At 45.7% G+C, this 17,742-nt stretch overlaps 1 protein-coding gene across 5 annotated transcripts in view; it reads left to right on the top strand.

Moving 5' to 3' along the window:
- The first annotated feature begins 10,308 nt into the window (after nt 1-10,308).
- LOC121167684 (core-binding factor subunit beta) overlaps nt 10,309-17,742 on the top strand; it is a 46,485-nt gene continuing 39,051 nt past the window's right edge. For 4 of the 5 annotated variants that reach the window (XM_040997237.1, XM_040997235.1, XM_040997233.1 and 1 more), the window contains exons 1-3: nt 10,309-10,624; nt 10,888-10,974; nt 15,334-15,450. In XM_040997237.1, coding sequence (XP_040853171.1) covers nt 10,547-10,624; nt 10,888-10,974; nt 15,334-15,450 — 282 coding nt within the window. In that variant the 5' untranslated portion in view covers nt 10,309-10,546. The remainder of the gene's footprint in view (nt 10,625-10,887; nt 10,975-15,333; nt 15,451-17,742) is intronic. The other variant, XM_040997236.1, reaches the window with a different exon arrangement.

Here is a 17,742-nt window from a genome sequence, read left to right as displayed (position 1 = left end):
ATGTCTCTTCTGGCCTATAAGAAAGGCTGGTAGCCTCCAGGGCCTTGCCCAGCCCCCAGCCCTAAGATCCTCAAATTCTGGCTGTCTTATTAGGTCTTTCAGCAACTGGGTGCAGGACAGAGGGAGGAGGGGTAGAGTGGCAGGCTACTGCCATGGATCGGACCACTCCCAAATCATGAGATTCTGCTGATAGATAGGAAGGAGTTTTTTGTTTGTTTGTTTGTTTTTGTTTTAAATCCATCCTCCTGCTGAGTGACCATGGACACTCAGTTGGCTCCTCTGATTTCCTGGCAAGATTCACCCTACTTGGTTAGCCTTTAGGTGACCAGTATACCCACACTGCTCAGCCCATCTAGGGGAGAAAACTCTTTGTTGGAGAGTGACATGTAGCTCTGCCTCCAACTAGCACTGATGGTGGAGCCGCAAGGAGGAAGCCTGCATACGTGGAACTGATTAATCTGGGTACCAGCCCCTCTGTCCCTGACAGCATCTGGGCAGAGCTGACAGAAGCATCATTACAGCACACACCTCCAGGGGGCACCACTTACATGACTCACGGTCTGATTGCAGCTCTGGATGTAACTTGATCTCCAGGCTCTCTGGGCTTGCAATCCCAAGTGCTCAATTGCACTACACACTTGGCTTAGAGAAGGCTCCAACTGTGTGATGTCTTAGTCTCCACTTAACCCACTGCATCCACTCTGATCAGTCTTTGCAGCTCCTTATTCCACCACAGTTCTCCATGATCCAGCCTGATCTGAGGGGGGAAAAAAAAGCAACTGTGGATGCAACAAGCCTCAGCCTCAGGGAATCTCTTCCAGGGCCATATCCTGGTTCTGGTATTGCCACTTTTCCTGGCCCAGCTTACAGAGTCAGACCACAGGCAGTTACTTCTGCTGTGGGAAAGCGTGAACTCCCCAGGCGTATCTGCCAGACTCTTTTTTCAAGCTCTTACTAGGCTCTGTGTAAACTCAAATTCTGTGTCTTTTTAAAAATTGTATTTTCTTTATTTTAAAGGCAGAATGATATCAAGAGAGAAGACAGAAAGAGATCTTCCATCCACTGATTCACTCCCCAAATGGCTACACCAGTCAAGGATTGGCCAGGGTAAAGCCAGGAGCCCGGAATTCCATCTGGGTCTTCCACGTGGGTGCAGGGGGTCAAGGACTTGGGCCATCTTCCTCTGATTTCCCAGGTACCTTAGCAGAGAGCTAGATCAGAAGTAGAGCAACCAGGACTCCCAACATTTGCTCTGACATGGGATGCTAGAGTCACAGGTAGAGGCTTAGCCTATAAGACCATGATACTGGCACCTGAACTCAAATTCTTACCTGTATTTTTGTGTGTGCTTTAATTTGATTGAAAAAGAGATGGAGGCAGAAATCTCCCGTCTGCTCACTATAATTCAAACTGGACCAGACTGAAGCCAGAAGTTTGGGAACTCCATCCAGGTCCCCTAGGGACCCAAGTACTTGAGCCATCACCTACAGCTTCCTATGTGGCATATTAGCAGAAAGCTAGAATCGGAAGCACAGCCAAGACCCAATCCTAGACACCATGACATGGGATTTGGTATCCCAAGTAATATCTTAACCACTGTTCCAAACACCTGCCTTATATAACTGGTTTTATACCAGGTATAGAGTTGCACACATCCTATAAGGTCAGAGCCACATGAGGTTTTTAACGGTGTGACAGCCGCCACTGTGTGAGAGCTGTTCCCTTTGTGCCCAGCAACAGCTTTTGTTTACATCCCAGGGAACTCTGGAGTTAACAGTCTTTCAGCATTGCCCTACCAGATCCTTATATTCTCACCTTGATCAGTCACTGGGTGGGAGCCACTCCAGGGTGTCAGCGACCCCCAGGTGGCTCTCTGCAGCTCAGGGACTCCCTGGAGGATCTAGGAGGGTTCCCAGCTGCTGCAGGAACAAGCCCTTCGATGACTCACAGCTCTGTGTGCATCTCAGCCACCCAATCTACCTAAGCTGCAAGGCATGCTGGGAGTTCCCCTTTGGTGAGAGGGAGCAAGATGAAGTTAGCATAAAGCAAAGCCAGGAAGCTACCAGGACTGTGAGATGCTTTTGAAAAAATCAAGTCCAGGATGCAGGGCGAGTGGTGGTGAGCTGATGCTACACAGGGGCCAGTTCACCCTGCACCATTGAGAAAGGCTCTCAGGGGCCTTGGGACCACCCTTAATGAAGATTTAGCAAAGGGAAGAGGGCGAGATAGATGGAGGAAGTCAGCCAGGGCTGGAACAGACCAAGGCTGAACTCGGTGCCCATTCACTAAGAAGTGTCATCTTATGGAAGAAGACATGTAGTGCATAACAACATTCCATCAATGACCAAGTGCATAGACATTGGTCCCTGAGATTGTGTCTCCTATGACATCCCAGCAATCGTAATGTGTAAGTACACTCTATGATGTACACACAAGGAAATTGCCTATGGATGCAGTTCTCAGAATTCAGCCCCCTCATTAAGCGATGCATGACTTTATCGTCGGCCTTATTAATGATCCCTATTGTCCTAAAGGGGAGACAGGCTGGTGATGCAGTTGTGGGCTGTTCTCAAGGTACTATCACAACGCTACCTGCCTGGATGGTTTAGAGCTTGGAAAATGGGAGAAGAATCCAAAAACCGAGTAGAGTGTCCAGGTGTCATGAGCAGGGATGCAAACGCAGAAGGAAGATAAAAGAGAATGTGTTTAAATTCAGGAGTCGATAATAAGGCAGGAGTGAGTGTTAAATTATTCAACCTCCTTTATTGATTGATTGATCTCTATTTGCAGATCTTGGTTTATTGTTGCTTGATATTTCCTCTGTCTGAGACACAGAGAGGAGAGAAAGGAGGGGAGGAAGAAGTGACAGCCAAGGGAATGCCAAGGAGAATTTGGCAATATGTATTGGGGATCTTAGAATGCCTTTGACTTAGTGATTCCACTTCTGGAAATGGATACTAGAAATACTACCGTGAGCTTTTAAGAAAAAGCTTTAAGCATTGTAAGGTTCACAGTAACCTTTTTGTAGCAGTGAATAACAGGAGATAACCTAAATGTCCAACAGTAGGGGATTGGCAGAGAGCCACTGGCACTGCAAGGAGCCATTAAGGATTTCAAATGATACCATGAGAACATATCTGTGACATACAGTTAGGGTGCAAAATTGAATGGAGCAATCAAATCTGCACATCTAGAATGTCTTACTATGTGAAAAAAAATGTGGATGGAACAAGGTCAGAGGGAATACATTAAAATATTAGCTGTGGGACAGGCGCTTGGCACAGCAATTAAGATATTGCATGGGGTATTGGAACCCCATAAAGATTGTCTCAGGTAATGGTCTATGTGCTTGGATCCCTGCCATCCACATGGGAGACCCTGATGAAGTTCCTGGCTCCTGGCTTTGGCCTGGTCCAGCCCAGGCTGTTATCAGCACCTGGGGAGTAAATCAGTGGATACAAGAGCACTCTCTGTCTCTCTGCCTTCCAAGTAAATGAAACAAAAGTTCAAATGTATATACGCAATGATTCTTTTTGAAATGGTGGGACTCCTATTTGTTTTCCTATATACCAGCTTTACATATTATATATATATAATATATATTAATAAGTATAAATATATAAATATATATTAAATATATATATTTAATCTTAAGTAGGGATGGAGAGAAGGGACCTTCGTATGAGGAATGCATTGTGGTAAGATGAACATAAATCACGGGGGAACCACATTCCCAAGACCCAGTGTACTGCTGTGTCCCAATAGGCTGATCATGGACTTGGCCCAGAACATGAAGTTAAATGTGAAATAAATGAGGTTGTGAATGATCATCAGCAGTCCCTCAACTCACATTTTAAAAAGAAAGAAAAGTAGTGTGAATTTTTGCAGCAGAGAAAGAGGAGGAAGTCATGTTAGAGGCATGTGAGAAATGCAAACAGGAGCCATGGGGAGAAATGATGGAGAAGGAATTGGAAAGGAAAGTAGTGATTGTCAGAGGGTCGGCAGTGCTAGGCTGAGGGCCTTTGTGTTTCTGCAACAGGCAAATGGGCAGCCTGGGGGCGTGTTAGAGCTCAGCAGCAGCCAGTCCCTACCCTCCTGGTCCAGTCTGTTTCACATCATTCATCAGAAACCAGGTGAGAAGGAGAGTAGTCCCAAGTAGCCCTTTGGCAAGTGAGCCAGGCCTCCAAATCCCAAACTGGCCTTCTTCTGCCCGCCCCCGCCCCCCAGCACTACCCTTCCCTGCCAGCCCCCATCCCGGGGCACCCAGACAAGCCCATCCACCCCTCATGACAAAGAGGCTCATTTGGAGCCTGGGCAAGATTTGCAAACGTCAAACTTGTAATTACAAGGATGAAATCATCTGGTTCTTTTTAAGCAAGTGGGTTTATTGATCCCAACGCTGGAGAAATGCTCCTCTGAGGCAGCCTGCTCCTCCCTGCTTTATTTTCCCGATGGCATGGCTGAGCTGGTGGTGGGAGCAGGGGGTGATAGGGAGGCTGGGAAAGGGGAGAAGTTCCCACAAGGTAGGGAAAAATATGTTAGGATCTACTTTTATGGTAAATGAGTTATTATCTCAAAAACAAAGCAGGAATCTTTACAGCTCAGGAAACTACCAGGGGCCAGCAGACAGACACCTTATCCTGGATTTGGGCCCATCTCCCTCCAAATGCTATTTGCAGAGTGGAGCCAGGCTTTGGGCACAGTGCCAGCTCTGCTTTCCTACCCCCTTCAAATCTCATTTGTGGCCCCAGATCCTTTTTCAGCTTTGAGATGGTACAATATTTCCTCAGTAATTGAAGGGAAACCGTTTCCTTAGGGAGAGGGGAAAAAAATGAGGCTCAGAGACCTGGGGTGGGGGAGGGCGGAATTCCACTGCATCTGTAAAGAGGAGGGGCAGATGTGGTTGACTGCTGACACCAGACTTGGTACAAGCCATCTTTGCTACTGGAGCCAGGGAGGCGGTCTGTCTAAGCTAAGCCAAGGAGGACCAAATGGTTGGACTCAGGGGCATCCACCCTAGCCTACTGCATGACCCACCATGAAACTCCTTTTTTTGCTTTGTTGTTATGGCAAAGGCAGATTTACAGAGAAACCGAGAGAAGGATCTTCTCTCTGTTCACTTTCCAAAAGGCCACAATGGCTGGAACTGAGCTGATCTGAAGCCAGGAGTCAGGAGCCCCCTCTATGTCTCCCACATGGGTGCAGGGTCCTACAGACTTAGGACATGCTCTGCTGTTTTCCCAGGCCATGAGCAAGGAGCTGGATGGGAAGTGGAGTAGTTAGAACATGAATTGGAACTAATGTGGGATCCTGGTGGTTGAAGGTATAGGATTAGCTTGTTGGGCCACAATGCCAGCCTGGAACTCTGTCATTTAACCTGTTGGGACCTAACTAGAACCTTGTGGGGTGCTCCAGGAGTGGGTGCTCTGCACCTGGCCACAGTGCAGTCAGTCAGAAACATAGGCAGGACCCATGGCCTCTCTACTAGCAGAGACCTGAGACTAGAACAGTTAAGACCACAACCTTGAGGTCTTCCAGTCCCTTTGCATCTCTGCTTCCTCATCTGGGGTAGGGGTGCTGCCCAACTCTCAGGACAGTGTGAGAAATAACACTGCACCCAGCACTCAGCCATCTTGTTACCTCTCATGGGTCAGGGACTCGTCCTTGGCCTACACTCACTTTCTCATCTTTCAGAGTCTCTCTCTCTCCCTCTCTCTCTCTCTTTTTTCCCCTGGTGTGTCAGACAGGAACAGTAAGACCTGACTTAGGAGGTAGTTGAGCATAAAAGCTTCGAACACAGAGCTTCCCAGTTGGGCTTGACCACTGGGGAGGTGGGGGTCCACAGATCCTGCTCAGAGCTATGGCACATGCTTCCTACCCATTCAAGATCAGTCAGGAGGACCTAAAAGGCTTAGCTGCACCCCAGGAAGGTAGGGAGTTTGCTCAGGGGAAGCCCAGGGGCAGGCTGAATCTTTGAGAAAGGAAGGTTCTAGGTTGTGGGACTATTGAGGACTCAGTGAGGTTTGGAGTGGACGGGGAGAGCTGTCTTCTGGACAGTGAGGAAACATCAGATTTTCAGCTGCGAGCCTTAGTAGAACTAGATCATAGCAAATCTTTCCACGGTGGTGGTTTCTGGGCGCACCCATAACCCGTATCCAACCAGACAACCTCCACTGTTCTTGGGAACACAGACCAGGCCATAACTCACATGGATGAAGAATTCCTTTATACATTTCCCTTCATTCCATTTTTTAAAAATAAATGAAAAAAAAATTCAAATGGCACCAACAAAGCGGTATGCCAAGGTCAGTCCAGGAGACCGCCTTTGGCCTGTGGCTAGTTTCCCGGCTGTCCTGGTCAGTTGCATGCCAGACAATGCTGAGTGTGGGTTATCCTGTGGCCTGAAGTTGCCAAAGCCTGTTTGTGGGGTCTGCTTGGCAGGCTTTGCCATTCCTCTCTCTTGGGACATAGTTTCCCACTGTCATGTGGCTGATCATTAGTGCACCCTGGCCAGCTCTGTGTTCCCAGGCACCCGGCACTAGATCATGACTGACCTTTTCCTTACCAAAGCTCATGTTGTGTGTCTGGTCCTCTGGGCCATGATGGGAATGATTGGATTGTTTTGGGTCCCTATAATTCCCAAGGTGGAACCAACTGTTCCTAGAGTCCAAAGGCTGAGAACAGGGGTAGCATTTTGAGCCCCACCAAGATCTGCTGTGGGGTGAGGGTGCTTCCTTGGGGTTATAGAAATGCAAAAATACGAGCCCAGTGGGATAGCTCCGTGGCTGAATCCTCACTAGGATCTCATGTGGGCACAGATTCATGTCCCATTGATCCGCTTCCTAACCAGCTACCTACTTGTGGCCTGGGAAAGCAGTGGAAGATGGCCCAAAGCCTTGGGATCCTGCATCCACATGGGAGACCCAGAAGAAGCTTCTGACTCCTGGCTTTGGATCAGCTCAGCTCCAGCTGTTGTGGCCACTTGGGGAGTGAACCAGAGGATGGAAGATCTTTTTCTCTGTCTCTCCTTCTCTCTGTAGGTCTGCCTTTCCAACAAAAATAAATAATTATTTAAAAAAATAATAAAAAGAAATGCAAAAATAGAAATGGAAAGTTACAAACAAAAACAAATAGAACACGGTACTACTCACACATATCATGGATACTCTTGGATATATATTCCCCCAGCCCCCTTTTTTGGTTTGTTTTGCTATTTTAAGGATTAGCAACAGGAACTCTGGTGTCTTGAGCACAGGTCATCAAACAGCTCCTGTCCAACCAGAAACAAATTCACCATCTTTTTCTCGTTGAGACAATGGCCACGTCTCGTTTGAGACAATGACACCCAAAGGTCTTTGTAGCTGGATGGAAGAGGTGGCAGATGTCTGAAGATTTCTCCTTTTTTGAATGATTTAGTTTGTGTCTTGGGGCAGGAGCTGCCTCGTTTACCTCCTACGTGATCGCAGTCATACACAGCTGGTTTTGTCCATTTTGTCTTCTGGGGTATAGAGTTTTCACATTAGTTTGGCCCAGGACTTTCATAGAGCAAAAATAAAATGACACCCTTTACTAGCTGCTTCAGTGGTCCCACAGTGGATTTTCATTCACTCCCACCTTTTTGGGGAAATAGTTCATCCGAGCATCTGATTCCATCTAAGAATGTCCATCATAGGTTCTCAATACCTGATGGGAAGGCTGATGACTAAGCTGAGTAATCCTATCATATCTGCCTGGACATAATGATTTGGTAGTCAGGGTTGTATGTGACTCAGAAAATTTTTCCTGGTAATTGTGAAACTTGGGCAGGGGGGAGATTGTAGCACACTGGATTAAGCCACCACAGGTGCTGCCAACATCCCAAATAATGCTGGTTTGAGTCCTAGCTGCTCCACTTTTGATCCAGCTACCTGCTAATGAGAAGATGGTTCAAGTTCTTGGCCCCCTGACACCCAAGTGAGAGATCCAGATGGAATCCCTGGCTCCTTGCTTCAGCCTGGCCCAGTCCAGCCCATTGTGGCCATTTGGGAAGTAAACCAAGGATAATAATTTTTTTTAAAAGATTTGAAGTTGGAGGAGTGGTTGCTTGTGTCCTTAACCACTACGCCATCGCGCGGGGCCCGGCTGCTTGTGTCCTTTGCGAGGAAATAAATGCAATTCAAAAGAGCCTGAGAGAATTAAGCAGTGAGAAGAAATAGAAAAATGAGAGTGCAAACCAGACAATGTTTATCTGTTTCTCTAATTTGCTTATTTAAAATATAACAGACAGGCCTGGCACAATGGCTCAATTGACTAATCCTCCATCTTAAACCACTGCAGTCCCATATGTGCACCAGTTCATGTCCCACTGCTCCACTTCCCATCCAGCTCCCTGCTTGTGGCCTGGGAAAGCAGTGGAAGACGGCCCATGGCCTCAGAACGCTGCACCTGCATGGGAGACCCAGAAGAAGCTTCTGGCTCCTGGCTTTGGATTAGCTCAACGCAGACATTTGGGGAATGAAACAGTAGCTGGAAGATCTTTCTGTCTCTCCTTCGCTCTGTAGCTCTGTATTTCCAACATAAATAAATAAATCTTAAAAAAAAAAAAAACAAAATACAACAGATCTCTTTCTGGTATGTTAGAATTGGATTTCTGTAGCTTTCAAGTGAAAGAGACCTGAGGGAGGGGGGGAGATTATTGGATAAGAGCCAGAGCTCTAGCATAGCCAGTAAAGCCACTGCCTGCAACACCGGCATCCCGTGGAGCACCAGTTCCAGTCCCTACTGCTCTACTTTTGATCCAGCTTCCTTCTGATGTGCCTGGGAGAGCTGCAGAGGATGGCCCATGACCCTGGATGGAGCTCTAGGCCTCTGGATTCATAAGGCAGCAGATGGACGATTTCTCTCTGTGTGTCTCTTTCTCTGTCACTCCATATTTTTAAGGTTGGTAACATTCATCTCTATATCCTTTGTATTCATATATCCAGGTATATTGACACTGGCTATGAGTAGACAGGGGCATGTTCAGGAAATGAGCTGATTCTGTGTCTGCTGTTCAGAACGAGCGTGTTTGTCACAACCTCCACCCTACAGATGTGCAGCTGCTTGAAATTCCCTAATCTTAGGCAATCAATCTCTGTTCTTCAGTTAGGCTGGCCCATCCTCCTGGTTTGTGGAGGGGGAATGAATGGTTTCCTGGGATGGGAGACTTTCATTGTTTAAACCAGGACAGTCTCTGGTAAACCAAGCCGGCTAGTCATCCCAGCTCAGTTCCGTTAACTGTAAAAAATGAGCTTTGACTGTACAGGGATGGAAAATTCTGCCAAATGCCGCATACAAGCAGACATTACCAACCGATTATGGCGCTAATTTCTATGTTTAGGTATCCTCACGGTAATTATTCGTCATCCTTGAACTGAATTTTTGACAAGCTGAAGGTTCAAGAATGAGAATCATGAGAGCCCAACTTTGAGTCAAGCTCTGCTATAAACCTTGTGTTGAACTGTCTCCAGGTTGGATAAAACCTTGCCTAGAATTTACAGATCTTATTTTTCGGAATTTGATTGCACTTTGGGTAAACATGAGGCTTGTCGATGAGTTATGCCATTCAATTTGTTTTTTTTTTTAACTTCAATTTATTGAGCAACCATTCCATGCTAGACCCAGATAAAAGTTTTCACGCTAACATAGGGAACTTAGTGTCTGCATTTTAAAAATCAGGAAAAAGGCTTTGCTGGCCAGTGTTGAAGCTGGCAGATTACAAAATGGGATCTCCTTTCTACTCCAACAGCCATCTTTCCATAATGATTCTGTTGGATTCTTGGTTTGTTTCCACTTTTAGTCTTCAGTGTACACAACCTACACCCCACCCCACCCCCCGTCGACTTGGGGACACAAAGTCCCCAACTACCTAGGTTTCCTCGCATTCAGTAGTCAGGGGAGCCCTAAAGTTCCAGATGGCTGAGGAAGGGGCCGACAAAAAAGGCCAGCCGAGGCCGCTCCCGAGAGGGCCGGACAGATCCTCCCACAGCGCAGTTCCACCCTGAGTGGTCCGTGGCCACGCGTGTGGAAGAGTGCGGCGCTGCGGGAGGGAGCCTGGCTCGCCGCAGCCCAGCCACCCCGCAAGCGGGCGGGCGGCGCATGCGCGGCGGGGGCCGCGGAGTTGTGAATGGTGCGTCTTGTTTGCTGGAGTTTGAGGCGGGCGGGCGCGCGAGGAGGAGGGGTGGGGCCGACGGGGGCGGGGCGGGCGGCCGAGCGAGCGAGGTGGGCGGCGAGAGGAAGTGGCGGCGGCGGCGGCGGCCGGGGGCGGCGAGAGCTGGGTCTGCGCGGGCGGCAGGCAACGGCTGAGGCGGCGGCGGCGGCGGCGTGGGTCGGGAGGCGGCGGCGGCACTCAGACTCCCCGGAGCGGGAGCCCACGCGGGCGGGCGCCTGAAACAAAGAGAAGCGGGAGTCCGGGCGCCGCGGGTGGGCGGTCGGTCAGTCGGTCAGCGCCGAGCCGGCCAGCGGCTGTCCGCGCAAACCCTCCCCCCCACGAGCCCGGCCGGCCGGCACGGCCCCTCAGGGCGAGAAGATGCCGCGCGTCGTGCCCGACCAGAGAAGCAAGTTCGAGAACGAGGAGTTCTTCAGGAAGCTGAGCCGCGAATGTGAGGTGAGGAGGACGGGCGGCGGGCAGGCGCGCGCGCTGCGGAGGCCTCAGCGCGTCCCGAGTGGGCCCCGGGCCGAGAAAAGTTTGGGACGGCGCGGTCCCGGGGAGTCCCCCAGGCCGGCTGCGCCCGAGGACGGGCAATCTCGCCGGGCACCGTCTGCCCGCAGACCGTGCTTGGGCTTATCGGCGCCGCGCGGGGCGGGAGGGCGTGCGGGCGGCTCCGCGGATTTGGCTCCTGATTTCGGGCCGTCCTCTGCCTTTTGCAGATTAAGTACACGGGCTTCAGGGACCGGCCCCACGAGGAGCGCCAGGCGCGCTTCCAGAACGCCTGCCGCGACGGCCGCTCCGAGATCGTAAGTCGGCGGGGCCGGGGCGCGCGCGGCCGGCCGGGCGGGTCACTTGTTGCGCTTTTGGGGGGGAAGCTGCGCGCGGGCCCCGGGCGGGTTCCGGGGACGACGCCGCGGCCGCCGCGGCTCCCGGAACTGAGCGGGCGCCGTCTCACTTCCTACTCGGGATTCAAAATGCGAAACTAGACCCTGGCGGGCCGGGGCTCAGCGGGAGACGCTCGCCCCCCGTGGCCGGCCGCGGCGCGCCTCGTGGTTCCCGGAACCGGCCGCGAGTGGAGCTCCGGCCCGAGTCGGTGGAGGCTGCGGCGAGGGGCGCGTGGAGGAGGGCTGTGTGGGACGCGATCGGGGGAGGGGGCTCGCGATGTTGACGCCGAGACCCTTGCAGGCCCGCCGCAGCGTGGTTCTTGAGATGCTGGGCTTGGCGATCAGGCTCCTTGTTGACGCTGCCTCCCTTCCAGAATAGCCGAGTAGCAAATCTTGCCTCCTGCTATCTATTGTTCTAACAGATGGAAAGATGAGGGGTGTAGGGGCAGGGGGACCCCAAGATCCTGCCAGTTTGATCTCTCGCCTGTGTGAAGACTCGGGAGAAGCGGAAAGAAACCATTCCCATCCCGGGGCTGTGGGGTGCTGCATTTCCTGAGGAAGTGCGAGTTAGGCTGTGCGAAGAAGCCCTCAGGTGCCTTGCCTCCATCACACCTTGGGCTGGGGCGGAGCGGGGAAACCAACCACCACCCAAGGGTCCTACATCTTATCTGCTTGTGAAATGGTAGGAAGAAAGGATGTTTGTTTTTAACAAAGTTAAGGCACTCGCTAGTGAAGTTTTGTTCTGTGCTCCAGGACCTGGGCCTATTGCCCTGGCGGAGACTTGGCACCACAGGAGAGTTTGCTTTTGGATTAATAGGAAGACGCACTGGAAAAATTTTCTTCCACCCTCTGTAATGTTATTTTTAAAACATTTTTCTAGCTGTAATTCATATGTCATAAAACCTTTGCTCTTTAATCACCACAATCACATTTTTTTTTTAAAGAATGCTCTTGCTATTTCAAAGGAAGTTTTTTAGAATTGTATTTGAGTGGAAGATAATTTGATTCCATTTATCAGTTCTCCTAGAATATTTGACTATTCCTCTCCGTGTTGCCTGAGGAGTTGTAATGTGTCTGTGATGTAAATGTATAAGTTAGATACTTTTCAGTTTTGTCATGGAGTGAGCACAAAAAAGCAATCAATTATTAGTAGAAGTAGTGACTGTAGTATCCTTTGCCTCGCTGGGTGGAGGATAACTCTAACCGAAAGATTTGCTGCAGGCAATTGATAGGATTGAGAAAGGTGAGAGAGTAGTAAGTTTTTAAAGCTGATGTGTTTGGAAGTCTGGTTAATAGCACAGCTAGTGGGATGCCTTCTGTCATATCACACTTGGTGGCCTGCAGTTATGAGCTGGCATGTACATCTGAATTGCTGTATGATGTGTTTTGCTATGATCTGTAGCAGTGTTAAAGGTCGTTTGTATTTGTCAGAAATTGCTTTTCAGGCTGAATTAGATGTTTTCCAAATACCTGAGCTCATAAAGTTTTGATATTTTTTTTGTGTCTTGTGCGTACTAAAGACTGAAGAAGGTAGATTTCTTTGTAGATTTGAATGTGCTTTGGGGGCATAGCAGCACTGTATTTGAGGAGGAATTTCACATTTTCCTCTGTTTTTTTTTTTTTCCTTTGAATTCGGCATTACCCCCATTTAAATGGCAAATCCCTAGCTTGTAGTAGGTGGAAATGGTTGTGTGTATCTACCCTCTGGGTATAGGTGCTTTGTCTTAAAGGTGTTTGATAATTTGAATCTAGACATTGTTTAATGCCTGAAGTTTATCTTGTGACCTATAAAAAGGCTATGGTTTCTACCTATTTGGTTGTGGAAAAGGCACCATTTTGCCTCTGTCAACAGCCATACACGGTAAGAAAATCTGTAGTTCTCGAAGCTGTTCCCAATTTTTCTATGGTTCCCGTTGCTCTTTTATCCTTTTTAAAAATTGTGAACGTCTCTTTAGTGTGCACATTCCAGTGGAATTAGTGATGTTTTCATTTGATATAGAAATATTTTAGAGCTGTCATGACCATTCTCAGGTAAAACTCAGACCTTACCCTAGGATGAATTTATAAAATCATTGTGAATGACCAATAGACTCTAGCTGGTTAAATAGGATACTTCTCCTATGAATTCTTGTCACAGTAAGAGTGGGAGATAGGTCTTCTACACTAAAGAAAAAATAACTAAGATAAGGTATAGTGACTCAGGTGTTGGAAGTAAAATCTAATATGTGGGTATGTTTTTAGTCCTGAATATTGAATGGTAAAGGGAACTCAATTGGCAAGGTGTGCCATTTTGTAATTTGTGAAAGATAGAACAGGAAATCTTAGATATAGTCATAATATCAATGGAGCTGTTTTGTTGTTGAACAGATTTTTCCCACCTCTTAGATGTGTAGGTGTTCCATTAAAGGAAAGAGTTCCATGGTTAAATACGTTTGGAAAATGCTTTTCTAGAATGATCTGTTGCTATCACTTCTGTCTTGGAGAGGGATCTCTATGAGATAATGGGCATAAAGTGATGAAGCAGGAAATATCTTCTGAGGTTGGCATTCAGACAGGAGGTGAGGTAATAAGATCTGCAGCATGTCTTAGCACAGAGCTGAATCTGGCTCGCAGGAGGTGGAACGATTTGCCACAAGGTGAATGCCAGGCTGAAGCAGCATGCCTTGGTCTTGGGTATTCATTCATGGGCTGGAGCTGTTACCTGCCACCACCAGGAAAAGGGTATCCCAGTTGATTAGGGAAATGCCATTAGAGAAACCTAGAGTTTAGCAGTTGGGTTGACAAAGGTACCTGTTGTACCAATAATAGAATTAGGAAGTTTCAGCTTTACCTCTAAAGAATAAGCTGTTAACCATTAGGGGAACTAGCGGAGAGCTGAATCAGCCGATGGCTTGAAACACTTTGCCCAAAGTATGACCCTCTGGCTTTCAGGTGAAGGCTGCTGAAAAATGAAATTACAGTAACTTAATGAAATCAAACAAATTCCAGTTTCAGAAGAGTTTAGATTGATAAAAAAACATGTTTTTTTTTTTTTTCAAGATTGCTTTTAGCTTACTTTGTTCTGAATTTCCTTGGGGAAGATGAGTAATGTTATTTGTGTATTTATTTTTTGCTTAGGGGAATCTTGAGTTGAATTGCCCAGGGGCAACATAGAATGCCACTTTATCGACATGGTTTTAGAATGTTCTGTTTGTTGAGTGGTACTCTCTAAATCTTATAAATATCAGATAGTCTTCTTTGGGTTATAGTCAGATCCAGTTTTCCAAAAGCAACATTTTGGAAAATCTGTACATTTTTCTGTCATAAAAGATGTTTTTTAATTATTATTTTTGATTGGAAAGGCAGATTTATAGAGAGAAGGAGAGGCAGAAAGGAAGACCTCCCATCCGTTGATTTACTCCTTAAGATGCTGCAGCAGCCAGACAGAACTGCACTGATCCGAAGCCAGGAGCCTGGAATCTCTTCTGGGTCTCCCGCATGGGTGCAGGGTCCCAAGGCTTCGGGCTGTCCTTGACTGCTTTCCCAAGACACAGCAGAGAGCTGATGGGAAGTGAGGCTGCCGGGATTGGAACCAGTGCCCATATGGGATTCCTGCATGTACAAGGTTACTGTGCTGGGCCCCATAAAAGGTTTTATAGAGAAGTAGCCTCACAGCACTTGCTAATGCTAATGCATGGGTTATTATGGGAGACACATCTGAAGTACATTTTTTTTAAAGCATGGACTTTAAAGCCTAAGCCTAAAAATGCACTTTTATAAAACACTTCTTTTCTTTGCATTCCAGTTTTTTAATGTTCCATATGCCATATAGTGTTTTGCTTGAGCAAGAGAAATCAAGAGAAATTATAATGTCTCCTTTAGACACCATGATATATCTTAAAATCTTTAGATCTTCAATAGTTTTCACACTTAGAAATGTAATTTAGAATTTTTAAATGTGAAGAATTTTTAAATGGTGCCTTCTGGCTAGATACTAGCAATGTGGGATCCTAATGTCAGCAAAAAATGATCTGAAAGAAAGTATTGATTGTGTGTCTGAATTTATATTTAAGCAGCCAATGGCGAATGTCCTCAAAATGGAATCAGATGTTTGTAACTTAATACTTAAGAAAAATGATGAGTGCATGGTTTCTTTCTTTCTTTTTTTTTTTTTTTTTTAACTTTTAAGTATCGTCCCTGCTGCCTGGCTTAAGACATAAACTGATGTAAAAATAAATGACTGCCTGCATAATTTATGTAATGTCCTGCTACTGATCCTGTTTGTATTGATTTTTCTAAAAGGCTTTTGTGGCCACAGGAACGAATCTGTCTCTCCAGTTTTTTCCGGCCAGCTGGCAGGGGGAACAGCGACAGACACCTAGCCGGGAGTACGTCGACTTAGAAAGGGAAGCAGGCAAGGTAGGAAACATTTCTTTGCAATTGAAAATATTGTGAATTGTTCTGTTGGAGCTTATCCAAGGATTTTCATTTTATTAAAGAGATCACAGGTCTGAATACACATATATGATCAGATTTTTTTGATTCTCTGTTTTAAAAATGTGCTAAAGCATTGTTAAGCTTTTATATTACTTATTCATTTCAGGAATATAATGTGTGTCATAGCAAGTTTTAATCTTTAATATGTGCTTTCCTGCATTTAACTTTCAATATTTAATTCTTTAAAGAGCGTTGACACGGTTTTTTGTATGTTTACTAAAGTATTAAGTATTAGTAAAGTATACTGTAAAAATATAAAATTAAGAGAAAAGTGATAAATGGTTCTAAAGGTTTAAAAATTAATAGTATTTATACATAGCCATGGATAACTGTCTAGTTCTGTTAATAGAACAAATTTGATTTTGAGAAAATGTGAAAACTTTAATTGAAAATTATTTTGAGCAGAATTTTCTGGGAAAATGAGTAGATGTTTTATAAATTTTATTGACAGTTTAGGATCAATATGCAAAATATAGGTAGAAATGTTTAAGCTGAAAACATTATTAAAATGTAAGTTAAATGTTTCATTTTATTTTGGTGGAATTTTTATGAACAGTGTCTTGGGTCATCTAACCTGTGAGTAAAGGAGAATTGTTTTGGATCCAATTTTATGTTCCATATTTTTCCTGTTTTCTTGTGTGTTTCTATGCTTCTATTAAATTGCTAAATTATCTTTGTAAATGTTGTCACAAATAGAGTATAGCCTAACACTTTATTTGCGAAAACATATGTCTGACTATTGCTTTGAAAAAAAAAGTTTTGTATTAGTCTGTTAGTAGAAGAGTTTCTAATGTGCATGTATAAATAGAAAATTAAGATTTTCTTAAAAATTAGGTTTGTATTTTGTTGGTGATCAACTGATCTTCAGTTAGAAAGGGGGATTAGATCACAGGTTTCTAACACATACAAAGAAGTAATTTGTTTTGCATGTATTAGCTTGTTTAATTGGTAAATTACCAGCAAATGGTCTAAATATTATTTGTTTTTACTATTTCATATATAAAGCAGAGAACTTGTGAAGTCATTGTAGAATTGCTGTTTTTCATCTCTTTTGCATCTGTGTGTGACCAAATGAAGAAACTATTTTTCCTTGTTCAACTCTTTGTTTAGCGTGTTAGCTCAATACTGAACATATAAATCAGAAAAAAAGCATTGCTTTCTCTTCTGTTTTAAGACTTCATGATTGACATTTTAGTGTCACTAATGTCTTTCAGTATTAATAACTAACCAATGAGTGTTAATCCTATTAGAAGCTACTGTTCATTAGTTTTAAGACCACATTATTCTTGGACATAAGCCATTCAGATATTTTTGATTATACTTGTAGGACCAACAATAACAAAAATGTTAGATCACTTGCTCTTTTTTTTTTTTCCACATTTATTTATTTATTTATTTATTTTTACAAAGTCAGATATACAGAGAGGAGGAGAGACAGAGAGGAAGATCTTCCATCCGATGGTTCACTCCCCAAGTTAGCGCAATGGCCAGTACTGCATCAATCCAAAGCCAGGAACCAGGAACCTCCTCCAGGTCTCCCATGTGAGTGCAGGGTCCCAAAGCTTTGGGCCGTCCTCAACTGCTTTCCCAGGCCACAGGCAGGGAACTGGAGTGCCAGGATTAGAACCGGCGCCCACATGGAATCCCAGCGTGTTCAAGGCAAGGACTTTAGCTGCTAGGCCATAGCGCCAGGCCCAATCGCTTATTCTTATGTTTAAAAAACAGTGATTTCAAATCTCACAGAGTTTTAGAACTGATGCAAGCATCACAAAGTTTGTTTTATTGATACTTGTATTGAAAGTTTTTGCTTTTTTTCTATAAAGAGAGCAGTATTTTTAGTTTTACAGGCCTAAACCTTCTGTTGCAACTTTTCAAATCTGCCTTGCAGTGTGAGCCATGGACATTGTGTAAACAAACAGACATGGCTATTTTCCAAGAATAGGAACACTGTTAGAAAACAGCATCTTTCCCTTAGATGTAAATTTGTAAATGTTTATGTGTGTGTGGTGGTATTTCCCAATTTAATTTTGACAACAAGTCTGATACATCAAGAGTCTGGAGAGGGGAAAGGAATCTTAAGGAGAAAACTGGTATGTGGTCCCCATTCTGCTGGGGTGACTGGCATAAAATACTCCAGTGAGTTTAGAGAAAAGTTAAAGCTGCCACACTGTGTGTGCTTATCCAGGGGGCTCAGACCGTGGGGTCTCACTTCTC

The sequence above is a fragment of the Ochotona curzoniae genome, unplaced genomic scaffold (assembly GCF_017591425.1).
Source record: "Ochotona curzoniae isolate NIBS_2020 unplaced genomic scaffold, NIBS_Ocur_1.0 patch423, whole genome shotgun sequence".
In the NCBI taxonomy this organism is placed as follows: domain Eukaryota; kingdom Metazoa; phylum Chordata; class Mammalia; order Lagomorpha; family Ochotonidae; genus Ochotona; species Ochotona curzoniae.
The sequence above is the reverse complement of the archived record's forward strand: the minus strand, read 5'-3'. Positions and strand labels throughout refer to the sequence as shown.